Genomic DNA, 18156 nt, shown 5'->3' with positions numbered 1-18156 from the left:
TGAAATAGAGTATTTGCTAATAAGGATCTAGTGCTAAGTTCTACACTTTGAGGACAGTGGATTGATTTTTGCTTCTAATATTGTCCTGTATGGGTGGAATTACAGGAAGTTAAAAGCTCAGTTCCCACAGCTCTCGAATTCATCGAAACTAGCAAGCTCTCCCCTTACATCAGACTGTAGCCTCGAGGCAGAAAAGGGTGTCGTCAGTAGAAAAAGTCTTTTATAATATTGACGTGTTTTTTTTCTGGCCAGAAGAATGGAGGACAAAGTATTCACCTGGAAGAAGAGAGTAGCACCCTCTAAGGAGATATCCTTCCTACCTGAGAGGAGAGCTAAGAATTGCGCACCAAGAATCAAGAGGTACCAACAGTTCCTGCTTGCACTAAAGTAAAAAGATATACTCAGAAAGATACATGTTTGTGAGAATGGTTTGCGAATACTTTTAGAAGAAAATAGGTGATATAAACCTTATATTTCTGACTACAATTGGTTTGGTGTCTCTTTATTTATCTGAGAGCAAAGGGCTTCAGAACTCACTTTCAAAGGTATATTTCAATTATGGCTTAAATTAATCTTAAGAACACTGTAAATTTTATTGGCAATTTCTTGTCCTTTTAGAATATGTGTTGTAGGACATCCTCAGGGTTTGTGTGACTGCAGCAGCTGTCACACTGTGCCAGTATCCAGTGGATAGATCCTTTAAGTTTATAAAAGTACTTTAATGGCATATGTTTGCAATGTGAGTGTACTCAGTTTCCATTATGTAAGCAAAACAATTCTTACAATGCATGCTTTTTTGTATAGGAAATATTTTTTTTATCTTTGATATACTTACCTGTGAAAGTTTAAGCAATGCTTGAGGAAGGCAGTTCATGTGCATTGCCATGGGCTGATTATAGTTGATTGTTTTCTTTAAAACTATCTTTTTCATTCCAATTTCCTATTGTCTATGGTTAGATATTAAATCTAAGGAAAATGGCTGTTCTAGAACATCACTGCCTTTATCATAGCAATTTCTGTGTATCTTGATTGATCTTTCCTGCTGATACCTTATAGGAAGAAAATCCCTGTATTCTCTGTTTGAGGATCTGGCAGTCCCCTAGCTATAATTATTTTGGGTCTGTTAGTCCACTCAATAGAGTAATAATTTGGAAGATGCCACAAAAAAATAAATGACTAACCATTTAGAATGTGTGAACGGTCTTAGAAATGCTCAAAAGCCTTCTATATCTGATGTACAGTGATTTCACTTGTCCATTTACAAAGGAAATTATGTAAATAATTGCTCTGTACATATATTTAGCTGAAATTCACTGAATTGCCTGTCAGATAAAATGCATCAAATACCTTCCATTGTATTTGTAAGTATGCTGGCTATACTCATTGCTCTTTGTCTTGCAGCAGAATCTTCTAGCATTTCCATGGAAATTTGATAAGAACTCAGTCGTCTTTTTCTTATCTCTGTTTCTGTAGTGGTGCCCTGTAAATGAAATACTGAGGAATTAAACCATCCTTTTCAACAAAAATTAACAGTATTTACTGTATAAGTATTGTAGTCATAATCAAAATCAAGTTTGTGCAGCACACTATACTTTTGTTACATACTGCAGTTTTCTGTTCATGTAGGAATTATTTTGTTCTTTATTGAGGAACTCAGTGGGAATTTTGTACAGTTCTGCAAATAATCAACTGGGGGACAACATATCAAGGCAATGTCGGACCAAAGGTGATGCTTATTTAAATCATAGAATCGTAGAACAGTTTGTGTTGGAAGGGATCTTAAAGATCATCTAGTTCCAACACTCCTGCCATGGGCAGGGACACCTGCCACCAGACCAGGTTGCATGAATAAAAATTATGCTAGGTATCTTTTTGCTAATGATGATTATTCAGTTAAGAAAAAATGATCAAAATTGGAACCTGTCACCTTAATTTCCAACAGCTAGACATATTAAATAATTAAAGTGCAAGCACAGAAAGAAGTTAACCATTATTTAAGAGAGTAATTTTCCTACAAGAAACATGAATATAATTCTAGGAATTCATTATCTCTTTAATACTATGCACTGCTTTCCTAACCTGATAAGCGTGCTTGGAATTTTTTTTAGGAGGGGAAAAAAAAAAATCACATCTTATTTAATAATTCTTCTACCTAATTCTCACCCACTGCAATGTTCATACAGAATTTGTGATATGTTCTTGCAATAGATCTGCAAGTCCTTTCTGTTTTGTATGGCTTCTAATTATCTTTTCAAAGCAATAATGCCTGGTTCTGATTTCGATGTGTCTAATGTGTCACTACTTTGTGGCATGTAGCTGTCTTTGCTTTGCTTTTCTTCTGGAGTGTGGCCTAGGGATCTAAACACAGGAGTGGGATTAAAAAGTTCCTAAATCTTAGTGGCTGGTCTACCACTAATTCTGTGATTCACAGAAATCACTCTTTTCCTCGTTACTCTGTTCCTACCCAGAAAAAGAATAAAAAAGCCTGCAGAACTCCTAAGGGATTTCAAGGTTATCTTAGTAGGAAGATGAAAAACCATTTTCAAGCATTCACTAGTACTGTTTCTTTACTGAAGACTCTTGAGTTAAATGGCTAATTTCAAGTGAAAGTATTTCTGAAATAGAAATATATGCACATAACCTCTGCAGTAATCTGACTGATTTCTGGTATGAAGGTCTATATCAAGATAGCAGAGAAACAAAAAAGTAAAAAGAAATGTGTAATAGAAGTAGTGAAATCTCAATACTTATTTATGATGAAAATATTTTTCAGGGTAATTACAGTGGTATTATAGCTACCAAAATGCCATAGTGAATCCATACTAAAATACTATCAAATGAAAAAGTTTGCTTTTTTGAAAGTTTGAAAGAACATCTTAGCTTACAGCAGTCTGAAACTAGGACTGAAATGTAAAGTAATTGCAAAGATACATAGAAATTATATGTATTTTTCTCATGAAAGTTAGGAGAAAAATTTCTTCAAAATAAATTCAGTAAGGGGTATTTCTACAAATTGTCATGGGAGTAGTAAATGCATTCTGCTTAATTTTGCAGGTGTTTTCCTATGCATATTTCCATTATATCCTTAGTTCTATATCAAATGTCTGCCTTTGTTGATGAGGTGAAACTATATAGAAATTGTCAAATTCAGTTTATGGGGTTTTTTTCTTTTTATGTGCAGATCTCTTGCTGAAGGCAGGGAGAATATAATACTTTACTGAAGCTCGTACAGCAGGTTGAGGACTTTTTTTCTTTATATTCTATTGTTTAGAAACTATTGCAAGTTATTTCTCACAGCTGTAAGAAATGATAAAGCATGCAGAGGTGAGCAGTAAGAGAAAAAACCATGCCTGAACAAAACTATAATAATTACTGATCTACTTCTAATTACCTCTGGTACAAGCTGACCAGCAGGTGAAGTTAAAGGTGAAGGTCCTCCAACTAAGGAAACTACTCCATTGCAATCCACAGTGCTGTGCATCTTTCCATTTACTGGAAGAGCTGGTACCATTCTAGATGATACACTGGCTTGACTAATGTTGCTGTTGCGCCGTTCTCCGTGTCGATTTGGAACAAAGAGTGAATCTCTTCTGCTCTCATTGTCTTCAAGAGTGCTATGCTCATCATCAGCAAAGTCATTTTCTGATCCTACATCCTTTGCATGACCTCTGAAACTGAAAATGCTTGTTTTGCTGTTGCGCCTTGGAGAAAACAGGGAACCACGTATGCTTAGCAAAGACTGTAAAAGATTAAAACCAAAACAAAACAGCATTAGAATTGAAGTTCTAAGTTTGTGACTTTTCGAGGAAAAGTTACAGTGCTGGAGGAAGGATAGTCACTTTTTTCTTCAATAGTATCAGTGTGCTCAAATAGGGCAATGTGCTCATTAGGGGACCTAAAGTGGAGGTGAAAAATTCTTTTTAAGGACTGAGGAAAAGTTGTGCAGAAGGCATAAGTAAGGTTGGACAGTTTTGAGCAAAGAAGGCAGGCTGAATTGGCATGGATCCATGACTCTGCTGGAAACAGTTCTCAACTTCACTATCAAGGCTTTGCAGGTATTTGTCTTTTATTCCTTCTATTAGAGGACAGAACTAAAAATCTTTACTTCCCTTCTTCATCACCTGGATTCCCCTGGGTAACAACTGATAATGCTCACTGATCATTGCTTTCTAGTTTATTTATTTGGTCTTAAGTTTGGCACTAAATTCAGCCTAAGTTGATGTAAAGAACTTTTCTCCCCTCTTCATAGTAGGCTCAATAGCATGGGAACAACATACGCAGTACTCTAAAACTAGAAGGCAGAAGCAACAGCTTGGGCAAGCTCTGGAGGTAGAGTGTGAACATGACTAGTAGTACTCTTGGGCATAGCACTCTGGGGGCTGTGCCCACTGGCACACCTACCAGAAGATATCACTTGGCCATCAAGCGGCTCAATTCAAGCATTCATCAGGGACACAGTTACATAAAGATATCCTCTTACAAATGCGAAAAATAAATCAGTGGTTGTTGGTAATTCATCTTTTAATTACAGTAGAAGCTCATTAATGGAATGTTCTCTCCCTTGCTACATATTTTATTAACAGCATTCATGAATAAATAAAACGAGTACTAATTGTGGAAAAGAGAAACCTTGCATTATGCTTTCTTCAATTCCACATTTGTACAAATGTTCACATCTTAGTACATCAAAAACCTGGTTTCAGATGATTCTCAATTTTTCACTAGTTTTGCAGGTGGAAAGTGCTCATTTGTAATAGCAGTGGTTTTTATCCCAGATTAATTAAAGTGAAAGCAAAAACTGCATTATAATATATAAGCCTATATTAATACTCTGAAAACCAATCACTGAATACATATATATATGGATCCATATATATCTTGGGATGTATGTACTCAGATTTATATGTACGTGTGCTGAACTGGTAGTACTGCCTGTTATAAAGGCTGGCAGGAGTTCACCATTATGAGATTTTTTTTTCTGCTTTTACAGCTACCCCAAATTTTAATAATTTGGGATGAAATTTTCTATGCTGGCTGTCAGCGTAAGGCTGAGTTACTTGAAGAATATCAGCCAAATGGTTTTGCTAACCCATTTATGTAAACTTGGAGAAAAAGTGCTGTTCTGCTTATGCTGAAAGATAATTTTATCCAAAAAGAAGCTCTAGCTGCTAGAGAGCATGACACTGAATTCTGACAAAGTGGTAAATTAATTACTGCACCCTTTTTACATTTCTTTGTAAATGTATTTGGTCAACCTACAGTCCTTTGAAAAATCACATGCTCGCTAGGTTTCCTCTGACTACCACTGTTACCTTTGTTTTTTTAGAGAATGTTTCCATGGCTGCTATGTATATTTGTAGCCCAATCTTTCAAATACACGTTATCATGCTCTGAGCACAGCTGAATGGATCAGGCCCCTCAGGGATTTGGGAGGAGTACTGCTCTGCAGGTCCCAGCTGGATTGAGATAAAAGAGATAAGCCAGAATGTCTGCAATTCCAACACATATAGAGGCAGAGATACATGTGTCTACGTGCTCCTGGAAAGTAAAGTCTGAAAGGGAAGCTTGGCTCTTCTTGTAGGCTGCATCATTTATTTGCATGTGGAATATTGTGTCAAAGGACAAAACCTTTACAGGGGCCAATTGGGCAGATCATCTCCATTTACCATTCTACTGCACTGTTTCACTGTCTGCCACCCTGTTTCACCATCTGCCACCCTGTTTCACCAGGGAGCTCACTGCATGGTTGTGGTGGTGCATCCCCCCGCCTCCTCCCTCCCAGATCCCTCTGTTTCCCCAAGAATTCCTGTTAGGCCCTAGCTTTTGCACAGGAAGCACAGCTGGGTGCTTCCTGGCCATACCATGAATAATAATTGCCTAACAAAGGTGGGAAGAGGCACACAGCTATCAGGAAGGTTGGATACTCCCTGATCATATCAGGAGCTCTTTTGGGATGATAAATCTGACAACCTGAAACAAAAAACACAGAACTGAGGCCAGGATGAAAATTTGCTAATGAATAAAGCCAATCACCTTATGACCCTATAAATAGTGATCCCGAGAGAGAGCCTGTGAGCTCTCCTCAACTGCAGCAGGCTGCGACTGGTATCTCCCTCTGAGTGGGATGCCCCTCGGAGCCTGTAAACTCTCAAGTTCACGAAATGGGGGAATTATCTGCCTGGGCTGTTACTTCTGCTCACTGACACTCAACCCTTCACCCGTTGAGGAATGCTGAGAAAGCTGATGTGGTATGGACACTTACATAGATATCTAAGTGAGGCAGAACTGTAGAGTCTAAGATGAGATCTTTGGCTGCAGCTCCTTTGTATAAGGCCGACTCAAAGCCCATTCCAATTAATGAAAGATTTTTTGGAGCAGTGTTGGCCGGCCAAAACTGATAGTACATTTTATTAGACTGGAGAGACACCTTTACAATATTACTCAAAGAAGTTGAGATAGATTTAATAATTTGCTTTTCTTACATTTGATTTATTTCTTATCCAGAGAACCTGGTCATTCTTCTTAATTATAATAAACATCACTTTCTTAGAAATGCAAATGTATCCTTTCCAGACCAGGCATCATCCTTTATACTTGACTAATTACTGAGACTTTGTCTCAAATTAAGCTTTCCTCCTCTCTGTGCATGTATTTCTGTGTGAAGTATTTCTGTCACTGAATCTCATGTTTTATATGAGTCTGTAAACTAGCACATTGGAGATGTACATTAAATAGGATAAACATTGGTCATTAAAGGTGGGTAGTATTGGTAGGTACATGTCATCTATTGGCTCAGACCAATGATCATGTTGAAGAATGCATTTGAGTGACTTTTCTGCAAATACCATAACTGTGTGTAGACTTGAAATAAGCAAGTTACCCTCAAGTGATGGAAGAAATCCTTTGATTTAAGGGAACTTTGAAGTTTGGACTAAGTGATTTCCGGAGGTCCTTCCTAAACTACTTTTCTGTCATTGCATGATTCTCCATCTTGTGTAATGAATTTCTAATGAAAAAGAACAGTATAACTAAATTCTTATAAGCCCAAATGATCCCTATGTAGTGTGTCTTTATCATGGAGTACTGGAGTTACTTTTCTCATTATCTGCCATTTAAAGAAGCTAATTAAGGAAAACAATAGCAAGTAATGGTAATGTGGAATTTCCTATGCAGGGTATTCTGATCACGTGGTCTGCTAAACCCCCCCACATATTTGTATAGTTTTGAAATGAATGCAGTACAGAGAACTTATCATTAATGCAAATATATGAGTACTAATCAAAGAGTCTTTGATTCTTCCTCCAATCTACCAGATACATCTTTAGAAATACATTTTCAGAAATTTTTTAATTTAGTTTACAATTATCTGTGCTATGTTCTTTTTGTGGATTTGCTAATACAACGGATCAAACTGTATCAAACTTAACACTGTTAACAGTACTAACACTGTTCTTTTCCTTCACTCACCTTTTACATAACTTCCAATATGTAAAGCTGTTGTAATGTCAGTCAAAACCAAATTAGAGTAGACATACATGATTTAATAAAAAAGAGTCCTGTACCTGGTGAGGAGATGTGAACCTTTTTTCATATGTCAGTTGATTTCCTTCTGTGGAGAAGCGGAAACTCTTCCTTCTGATACTGTCTTCTGACTCGGACTTGGGGAACTTATCAATATCTCCTTTGTCCTCTGCTTCAGACATTTCTTTCTGTCGTCTTTTCTTCCTTCTGTTTCTTCTTTCCTTAGCACTCTTTGAGCTCAACTTTGATGCTTCTGAAGAACTTTCCAAGAGTTCTCCTAATCCCCCTACACCACTGAAATCTCTTGATGCAACTGATGCTGCTGCTACTGCTGCTGTTGCCTGTCAGGTTACAAAGCAAGTATTCTTAGTAGGCCAAAAATGAGCAGTTTTACAGCCTTTACCGACTGTTTTTATTATCACTGTGGTAATACTGCTGGTTGTACACACCTGAGTATGCAAATATACACAAATAAATTGAACTGAAGATAAATTGAGTTGTATAGCTCCTCATTGTTTAGTAGCATGAGCTACTTGAAGCATCGACTTCATGATAACAATGATATCACTGTTCCTTACAGACCTGCTGCACAAGACACTGGTCTAAAATTCTGTAATTCATTGCACAATTTATACATGTTCTAATTCATAAAAGATTATTATCCTTGCCTTAAAAGCAAGGCTGTTCAGAAAGTAAATTTCTGTCATTACCTGAGCTTCTTCTTGTTGCTTCTTCAGTTGTTCTAACATCTGTTGAAATTCTGCTTCTTTCTGCTCTGCTTCTTCCATGGTCGCTTGATTCTGTTCTTCGTAGGCCATGGCAACCACAGCCAGGATCAAGTTGATCAGATAGAAAGACCCCAGAAAAATCACCAGAACAAAAAATATCATGTATGTTTTCCCAGCAGCACGTAGTGTCTAAGGAGTAGAAAGAATATCTAAATATTATTCTGCCACTTGTCTTTGTTAGTACAACAGCATTATGCTTTCAACTCATGTATAAATAAGCCTATTTATATAATTTTGTATGTTACCTACAGTTCACTTTTTGTCATAAAAATTTCTTACCAGCTGATACAGGTTTTCCCAGAAGTCCTGAGTCATTAGACGAAAGAGTGACAAAAAAGCCCAACTGAAGGTGTCAAAACTTGTGTAGCCATAGTTGGGGTTTCTACCAGCTTTCACACAGATATATCCCTCTGGACACTGCCTATGTGAAAACCAAACAACAGGTACTTAGTCATAACTTTTATTTCTTCTAGAACAGATTTATTATCTTCTGGAACAATATGCATTATTTTTTCTACAAGAAAGCCATGAATTACAGTTAAATTAATTCAGAAAACAAGTCCTAAGAAACTAACTAATAAGATAGTAAATGAAAGATATCCTTTCCATCCGTTCACTGGTTGAAATGACCTAAATATCTAAATTCTCCTCAGTCACATTTTGCAAATAGATTCCTTATTCCAAATGAATTTCCTGGTAGAAATAATTGCTAAAATGCTGTTAAGGTTACAGACAGATTAAACAATATTATTAGCTAAATCCAATTGTACTGTTAAGGATCTCCCACATAATGCTGAGATTATTATTATTTTTAATAAGCTTTTTCACTGTTGCCAGTTAGGTATTGGAATTCAGCTAACAATTCCAGGCTCATAATTGGGCACATATGTATGGCAAAATTTGCCAGTAACGAAGAAGAGCTAGGCTTGAAGAAAAAGATTCCATCTGGAACTATGAAGTCACTACTCTGCTTTCTAAATATTTTGTGTATTCTCTTTCTCGGTTCTGACCTTTGCTTTCATCCTACTTTCTTCAACCAGTACATCTCCAAAACAGATTTTACGAGAGTTCAGATTTCATCATTAACGCCAACATCACTTTCCAATCGAGCAGGAAGAAAGGCTGTTACTGCGTATTTTGTTTAGCCAGAGAGTAAAATATTTTGACTTAAGTAAGAAATCATTGCTTAGCAGCAAAACTGTGTAAATTCTGTAACACTACTAAATATGGAGTTGAAACTGCTATGGGTAGGTTTCATATTGCTTTTTCTACGAACATGAGAGGATTTTTGAATGGGTCTTACCCTGCATCAGAGCTATTACCACAAAGTAGGGCATCTCTTTGTCCTTCCAAAGTGTAAAAATGAGCTGTGTAGAAAGCATTAGAAATACATGTGAATAAATCAAATGTACCTGAAAGTACTACAAAGTAAAATAACAATAAATTGTAATAAAATCAAAGTGGGCAGCTGCTGGTCACTTTGTAGTTTGATTAGGAACTCTTCTGCTCATTGTATTTTTTATTGTATGTATTTGATCTCAGTGACTGTAAGCCTTTTTACATAAGGCAGAAATATAACTGTTCAATGTTCTTTGATCACAAATAGTTACATACTATAACCACAAATATATTAAGAATAGTTATATCAGAAATTCTTACTTTCATCCTCAATGTAATCCTTCCAGTTAAATGTGCTCACTGTCATATTAATAAGTGTACCATTTTCATTTATTGTGCTGTTGAAGTAGGAAATAACGTTTATTTCAAAAGTAGAATTGTCTGGAGGCCACTGCAGGCATTTATTCCTCAAGTTGCCCATGAACAGCTGCAGCCCTATTAGTGCAAATACACTCAGACAAAACACAGTCAGGATCATTACGTCCGAGAGCTTCTTCACAGACTGAATTAGGGCTCCTACAATAGTCTTTAGGCCTGCAAAGAGAAAAGATCCATAGATTTGTCAAAGAGTATCTTTGCCCTTCCCATGTAATTAAGATGTCATGCAGGCACTTACTTAAAAAGAAATTATTTTTTATTTTTCAAAAAGTAAAGCTTCATGAGCAGCCTCAGAGCTTGTGAAGATGAATGAAAGAAAAAGATTCTTTTTTATGAATATGCAATGTACATATATTCCACTAAATTGGATATATAATGTTATTCTCAAGCAGGAAATTTTATCAATAATGCTTTCTTGTTATAGATTTAATTTTTTTTTTTATTTTTCTCTGCATTTAATATTCTGCCAATAATTCAGTTTGCAGTTAATATTAACTATGACTTCACAACAGTATGAAGATAGTATGAGATAGATAGAAATTAAAGAATTTTGAGAAAAAAAAATCATTTGCATTTGATAAATTTTCCTGTGCAATATTTATCTCCTTTTTGGTAGCTGCTTTTGTTGTTACTTGGTTGTCTTTAAGGCTAAAGTTCATTTTAAGTGGAAAATAAAGGAAAAGATTCAAAATCAAGAAAGCCATAGCACTAAAGCTTTTTTAATGTATAGGCAACTTCTTGTGATAAAATGCAGAAAACCAAAGCAAAATAACCCATAGGCCTCATATTTTATGTTTCATGCAAGAATCTGTTAAACTCAAAGGCTGATTTTGCAAAACAAAAGAAGCTAATTCTGAAAAGGCAAAGCATCATAATCCAGGCTGATGATCCATGCCTTCTTTTTTTTTTCCCTTTGGCAACACAAGCAGTGAACAGCAAGACTTATGCTCAAAAGAGGTGAATTCAACTTCAATGGAACGAAAGTCAGCCTCTGTGTTTAACCTCACTCTCACCTGGAATGACTGATATTGTTTTCAAAGCTCGGAGAACTCTGAATGTTCTCAACGCTGAGACATTGCCCAGGTCCACAAACTCTGTCACATATCTGTAATAGGGGAGTTCACACACAAACACAATGACAGCACACAAATAACAGTTGGAGATATGAGGGGCCTAACACCTTACACCAACTACTTCTTACCTGGAATTACAGAAATAGTTTTCAAAGCTCTCAATACTCTGAAAGTTCGAAGAGCTGAAACATTGCCTAGGTTTACAAATTCTGTTACATACCTGTAGGATTAAATCACAGTTATTCAGAATTGAGGCAGAGCTTATACTAATTATGTGGGTCTTCAAAACCTCTGTGGCAATATTAGCACTCATACTTCAAAATTTGCCTGTGTCTTCAGTACACCTCACTTTTATAAATTTTCATCATTCTGCTTAAATTTCATTGAAGTGAAACTCACTGATTTGTATTTGAACAGCTAATTAAACTAATTAGCTTGTCATAGGATGGTGACATGAAGTCAAAGGGATGGCTTCCATTCTTGTGAGCAGAAAAATGTAGGACATGAAATTAGTGTCCCTCAGCAGTATTTACACTAGTGGCTAACATTCTATACTAGCTCCTGCCATATATTACTTTGATTTATAAGTACTAAAATGTGTGATATGGTGTCTAAACTTCACAGGTTTCAGAATATAAATACTTTTAAATAAATATATTTTATTATTATAGTATTTGCCACTAATTTCATGCCCTAAAAGCTTTAAAAATTCTTGAGCCACTTACGCCATTAAAATGACACTGAAGTCAAGCCAGTTCCATGGGTCTCGCAGAAAAGTAAAACCTTCTAAGCAGAAGCCCCTTGCAAGAATTTTGATAAGTGATTCAAAGGTATAAATTCCAGTGAAAGTGTACCTGAAAAGCATCAGAGCAGGAATAATGGATTTTTGCATATTTATGTTTATAGACAGTGCCATTCTTTATCACATACGTTTTGCAAGAAAAGCATTTAGAAGTAAAAGGAGGAAATCATTAACTTTACTTGACCCAAACACGTAAGAATGTAATTGAAATTTGAACCTAACACATATATACTATTAATTTTCTAAAACATAGATTTAATCACAGTTTTTGTGCTTGCAAATTATTTCAGACTCTAGATACATTTCAGGCTTTGATTTTTATATATACATTCTCTGGCACTCACAGGGCTGCCTCTTGGCTTGCATTCACAAATCAGGTGTCTAAATATTACAAAGAAAGAACTACAACAAAATAATCTTTTTCAAGTCAAAATCAGAGTTTTGTCAAAATCAGTTCTGGATAATAACTACATTCATGCTTATAATACAGGTTTATTTCATAAATAATCATTAAATATAACAAAGTATGCCCAGACTGTTATTCTTGAAGATGTGGAGTGTGATTACCAATTCACCTGGTGTGGCAACTACTATTCATTTAAAAACATAGAATAGTCAGTTATAACCAGTGTAATGCAGGGACTTCCTGAGATCCATGTGGATCTGTGAGGACCTCTACAATAAAGGAAATCTATCTACAGATGCTACTGGTCTCCTTTCAGACTCTCAGCCATTGTCACTGTTGAGCATACTGGGAAAAGGTGAATATTAGTGCAGTTCCTAAATATAGTATTCAAAGTAAGATTTCTTAATGCAGTGAAACAAATAAATATAAATCAATAATGGCTTTTGGAGAACAAGAGGGAATGAAGTGGTTAGAGCCAGGTTTTTCATGAGTAGTATTATTTCAAAGAAAAATATAATCTTCAAAGGAAAATGCACATCTGTTTGAGAATATGTATAACAATGAAGAAAAAGAAACAGAGATACTTTATGGTTTCCTCACTTCTGTCAGCTCTTTGTTACTCCTTCATAGGTAAGGCCCTTTCCTCAGCAGTTTGAGTTTCTTGTGATTTGGGCGTTGTATGTGTTTGCTGCAGCTGGCACTTGTAAGCACACATCAGTGAGCCACAATAGATCATAGAATCGTATCGTAGAATGGTTTGGGTTGGAAGGGACCTTAATGATCATCTAATTCCAACACCCCTGTCCCAAGGCAGAGACACCTTCCACTAGACCAGGTTACTCAAAGCTCTATCCAACCCAGACTTGAACGCTTCCAGGAAAGGGTCATCCACTGTGCTAAGATCATGGATACTCAAGCAATATATGGCTGGCCTCACCTATGGCATGCAACAATTTTACACAGACATTTGTAGTTCTGCAGCTCCTTTTTCAATTTACAGCTCAGAACACCCAAGGATGAGAGCTCGTGTTCATACTTTGCAGTAGAACTTCTGATATTCCTTAGACATAAAGAACAAGGTATTACTCTTAAACCATTTATTCAGAGGAAACCAGAAAGATATTGATAGCGTGGCATCTGATTCTTCATAACTCTGGAAAGCCTATTCTGGCATGTAACTTCCCATAAATGCTTCTTGTTTGGAATCACACGAAAACAAAGACATAAAAAAAGAGAATAAAAATGTGTAACTTACTCTACATTCTTTGTCCAGTCTGGAGGGTTACTCATGGTCATAAATACACAGTTGGTCAAAATAGTGCACATGATAAGCATGCTGAATAATGTAGGTTGTAGTCAAGGCATGTAAGTCACATAAGTTTGACAGTTTTATAACACTGAAATAGTTTAAAATATTAAGTGTATAAAAATATGTACAAATAATGAGACATTCTAAATCAAATCTAAAATTAAAGCTTTGCACATGATTTTATCTGTTTTAAATGGTAAGCCATCTGGCATGTTATGATGCAGTTACTGTAAAACAATGCATTACTTTTATAATTCTGGCAGGTTTAGGATTTAAATGAAATTTAAACACATCCTTAAGTCTGTAAAAATATGAAATGAGTCCCCAAGCATAATTACTCATTGGAGCCAGGCAGATCATTCTAAGAGATCTTTAGGCAGAGGTTGGTTGTTTACGCCCAAGTTGTTCTTTGGACATGATTGAAACATATTTGAAAATATACTCCTTTATTCTGACCTGGATCTTTTATGGGACACCTACCCCAGTGCTGAAAACACAATGCTGAAAAAGTATGTCTAAAAAGCAGCTCTTTTCTCATGTTCTTTTGTCCTTGCTAAGTGAGTCTAGTTCATGACTAGTGCTACTGGTCTTGGTAGAAGTTTGACCTTAGATATGTTCAAGTGCAATGGTTTGTTACTAATTTGGACTTCGCTGCAGGGCTTAGTATGGGATCAGGTCTCCTTTTGTATGTAAAGCCTGATATTTAAACTCTGACAGCTTAAGAGGTTCAGTAGAAAATTCCCTCAGTAGGAATGAAGATCATATTGCAATTCACATGTGATATTTCTGCTTTTAAAGTGTGACCAGCATAGTATACCACATGGACATAATATGTTCATCAATATGTAAAGTATTATTTCAGTAATTAAATAGTTTTAAATGGCAACCCTTAAATCAACATGAAGAAAAAAAGGATATGAATGTACCAAAATCTTGATGGCAATTTTTCTGATGGGATTGAAGGGAGTTAAAATGTACAAGGCAGATGTGGCACTGAATCGGAAAATTGCCTTTCCTTTATTCAATACTATGAAAGTCTGAAAGAAAGAAATACAAAATTAAAATGCAGTGTTGACTACATAAATGTCTTTACTTCCTTCTAAAGGATTCCATTCTCTATGCCTCCATTCTACTGTCTACCTGTGGTAGGAAAATAACTTATTTCTATGAATACAGTGGATTAAGTCTTCCACAGCCAATTCTCCAACTTGCTAAATTCCCCAGCATGTGGACTGAACTCTGATGTTATTAAAATTGGTGTGAATTATCAACATCAATGTCAGTTTATCAGTAACTGAAAATTTGGCATTTCATCACTAAAATATTTTCAATTTTATTTCTAACGAAGTCTCTGATTAAATTCAGAGTTTCAAGCTAATCAAATACATTCTACCTCGTGAGTAAACATGCAACAAAACCAGCAAAAGGGCAATTCAAAGCACCAGTTTGTATTTGGAACAAACACTTGACAGAATTATATACCGCATATATATGGTGACAAGGACAAACATCTGTTACTAAACAATTAACCTTAACTTTAAAATAGTTTTGCTTTCATTTTAGATTTTTAAATACTACCAATATCAATTATATGACTTAAAAAAATATATCTGTGAAAAAAAAATAAAAAGGATTAATACATTTCCAGCTGACATCATTCTGAGCAGTCAGACAAACATACGCCAGAATTTGGCATCCTGTAACAACAAATCCTTTCTTCAAAAAAATGCTGATTTCATTTTTAATAATATTCTCTTATTTTTCCCTACATGTGAGCACGAAATTTAGGTAGTTATTATCTCTTAAAATTTGACCTGATAAACGTACAGATTGTGTTCATTTCATTCTGTCCCTGTTGGCAGTCATCGCCTAAGTGTTTTCATTTTTATTCCAAGTGTATTTGTGCGTGAAGTTTACTTGCATCTTTGGTGCTGTTTGAAATTTCTTCGGGACATGACTATTCTTCATTCCTTTTGCTCTTTGTCAATGGTAATGGCTCTCCTTTGTGTTACCATAATAGACTCTGTTATGCTCTCAGCAGAGCTATACAGTATCACTGCTCTCCATGTTGATTTCCATTATCTGTAAAAACTTGGCTGTGATCAGAAAAATGCTGCCCTCTCTGCAGTCTTTATTGCCTATCTGGTCTGCCATCTCTGGTAGAGAAAGCAAACCTCTCTACAGTGGGAAAGGAATGTTGACAGTGCCTGTTCACAGAATAACATCAAGCATAGCACTGAGGATGACAGAGAATGGACTCTCACTCATTGGCATTTCTCTCTGCCCTAAACTCCTTCAGCCAGCCAGAAATGCTAGAAAGATGTTGCCTGTCCCAAGCTCACTGCTGCAGCAGATCCTGAAGACAGACTACGATTCACATATGATTTTCCCTTCATTGACAAGTCTATGATTAAGAGTAGTTTCCATTGTATACTGGAGGAGGGATGACTAATTCTAGTTCATCATTTAAGATGTCCACTTGTTTTCTGTTGAGCACATTAGGTTGGTATGTAACATAAATACAGATGTCCTGTGACAAAAGATTCTACAGTTTACTAATTACTCTCATAGACTAGCAAGTCCATCAATAGTCTGAGTTTTTACACTTTTGTTCAAAAAAATCTGACTACTTTTTCTGATCGTTGGAGGCTAGAAAATATACTTCAGTACTTCAGGCTTTCTGATACTTCATTTGTAGAAGACTCGTTTAGAAAACCCTATTCCTGAACTTATTTATGCAACTTTATTCCTGATTTTTTTACAGCTAGTGGAGAAAAGGGCTCAGTGCACACAATTATATTGTGTATTAGAATCTGCATGGATACAACCAAAAACATATAAATGAAAATAACCCTTGGCAACTCTTCTTCTCTGAGCTTTCATTTCTTTAAATTTCCTTAATAATGCTAATATTTGTATTATCTACAGCACTGTTACACAAATATTAATGTAGGCTATACAGTTACATATGGATTCTGCTTAATTTTCTATTCCTATTACTGAAGTCATAATTTTAAAGACAATTTTGTGAAACAAAGTCAACTACAAACTTAGCCACAAAATTGAGAGTACTATTAGCATGACTTTTTCCTAACAAACAGAATGAGGTTTTTTACAGTTTAAAAGATTTTATGTCTTCATTTTTTTATAGTTGCTCGGTGTCAAGTTTCTTATCTCAATTGCAGCCTGGAATGCTTCAAACTGTCATCAGAGCAACTGTGTCTGTTTCCTTCTCTGAGAGAGACAGGAAAAGATAATCCCAAGCACTTGTCCATAAAACACTTTCTGCGTTTTTGAATTTAGGGGTATTATCCTGCTTCATCTTCATCTTTCTTCACTCTCCTTACCCACAATATTTTGCAGGTTTATCAGGAACCGAGAGAACATCTTGATGCTGCTGAAGGAGCATGCAAAACTAAGCAGATAAGGAGTACAGACAAGAGAGAACCTGCTGTCAGCTGTACCTTTTACTAATCTGTAAAGGATACAAGGTATTTTTAACTATCCCCAGGCCGCACTATTTCAGATCCTGGAGGAGTTTAGCACAGTTCACAACTAATCCCAGCTACAGTGATATACTTGTTTGTCAAGGGGCAAATATTTTAGTTGAATTGATCTGTTTGAACTAGCTTTTCTATTTCCAAGTCCCTAGCTTGTGGGTCATGTGAAAATAAGGACTTTGTATGACTGTGCAAATCAGAAGGGGAAGTACGTCTCTTTTAGGAATTTGCATTCTTCAGGGAGCACAACCATGCTATTAGAGGTCCAGCTGTGTTATAGCCTCGCACATGTAACTCAGGAGCATAACTTTTCTCTCACGACATGCAACTCTTCACTCTGCTGTTTCTGTATGAAAACTCTCAACCAGTCTTCAGAACAACAAAACTGTCTTTTTTTGATTCTTTCCTCAAAACCCAGCTTTCCTGTGGTGTCTGCCACAGACTTCTAATTGACAGCTGTGCAGCAGAGATCTGTCATAGCAATCCCAAGCACCTAAACAACAGTGTTCATTGTGGTAGTTTTATATGACCCAAAATTTACACAGAGTCTCTATATGCTACCTATATAGGGATATATATATTTTATATGTACATATATAGATATATGTTTACATACTTTATACAGCTATAACAGAGGAATACAGCTACAGTTCTTTATTTCACTAACATGAATGGATGCTACCTGGTTATCTACAACCATCTCCACTGCAAAACCTTTCTTGGAACACCTCACTTGTCATATCCAGTCTTATTACTACATTGAAATCAGGAAAAATTCAGCCATGTTCTCAAATTCAGGCAAACTCAAGGAACCTATATCTTCCTTACAATGATGTAAATAACAAGTAACCGTTGAAGGAATCACGATATAGAAGAGCATAAATCAGTTCTGTTAAACAAAAGGATGTTTCTGCATATTTAGGGGCTTGATGGGTCCAACCATATTTTGTGATTAAACTTTTCTAGTGCAGAAAATTATCT

At 35.9% G+C, this 18156-nt stretch overlaps 1 protein-coding gene across 4 annotated transcripts in view; it reads right to left on the bottom strand.

The window, feature by feature from the left end:
- The window catches only part of LOC115609097 (sodium channel protein type 2 subunit alpha-like), a 72496-nt gene that overhangs the window by 38770 nt on the left and 15570 nt on the right, over window positions 1-18156 (bottom strand). For 2 of the 4 annotated variants that reach the window (XM_030488824.1, XM_030488826.1), the window contains exons 5-15: window positions 14594-14712; window positions 13622-13711; window positions 11884-12012; window positions 11099-11190; window positions 9969-10241; window positions 9613-9676; window positions 8589-8730; window positions 8232-8438; window positions 7563-7862; window positions 3392-3739; window positions 1348-1480 (exon numbers count right to left, since the gene is read on the bottom strand). In XM_030488824.1, the coding sequence (XP_030344684.1) occupies window positions 1348-1480; window positions 3392-3739; window positions 7563-7862; window positions 8232-8438; window positions 8589-8730; window positions 9613-9676; window positions 9969-10241; window positions 11099-11190; window positions 11884-12012; window positions 13622-13711; window positions 14594-14712 (1897 nt within the window). Of the gene's footprint in view, window positions 1-1347; window positions 1481-3391; window positions 3740-7562; window positions 7863-8231; window positions 8439-8588; window positions 8731-9612; window positions 9677-9968; window positions 10242-11098; window positions 11191-11286; window positions 11379-11883; window positions 12013-13621; window positions 13712-14593; window positions 14713-18156 lie in introns of those variants that run through there. The other 2 variants (XM_030488825.1, XM_030488827.1) reach the window with 2 other exon arrangements.

This window comes from Strigops habroptila, chromosome 5 (assembly GCF_004027225.2).
Source record: "Strigops habroptila isolate Jane chromosome 5, bStrHab1.2.pri, whole genome shotgun sequence".
NCBI lineage: Eukaryota > Metazoa > Chordata > Aves > Psittaciformes > Psittacidae > Strigops > Strigops habroptila.
Note: the sequence above shows the minus strand (reverse complement) of the source record. Positions and strands in the feature narration are given on the sequence as shown.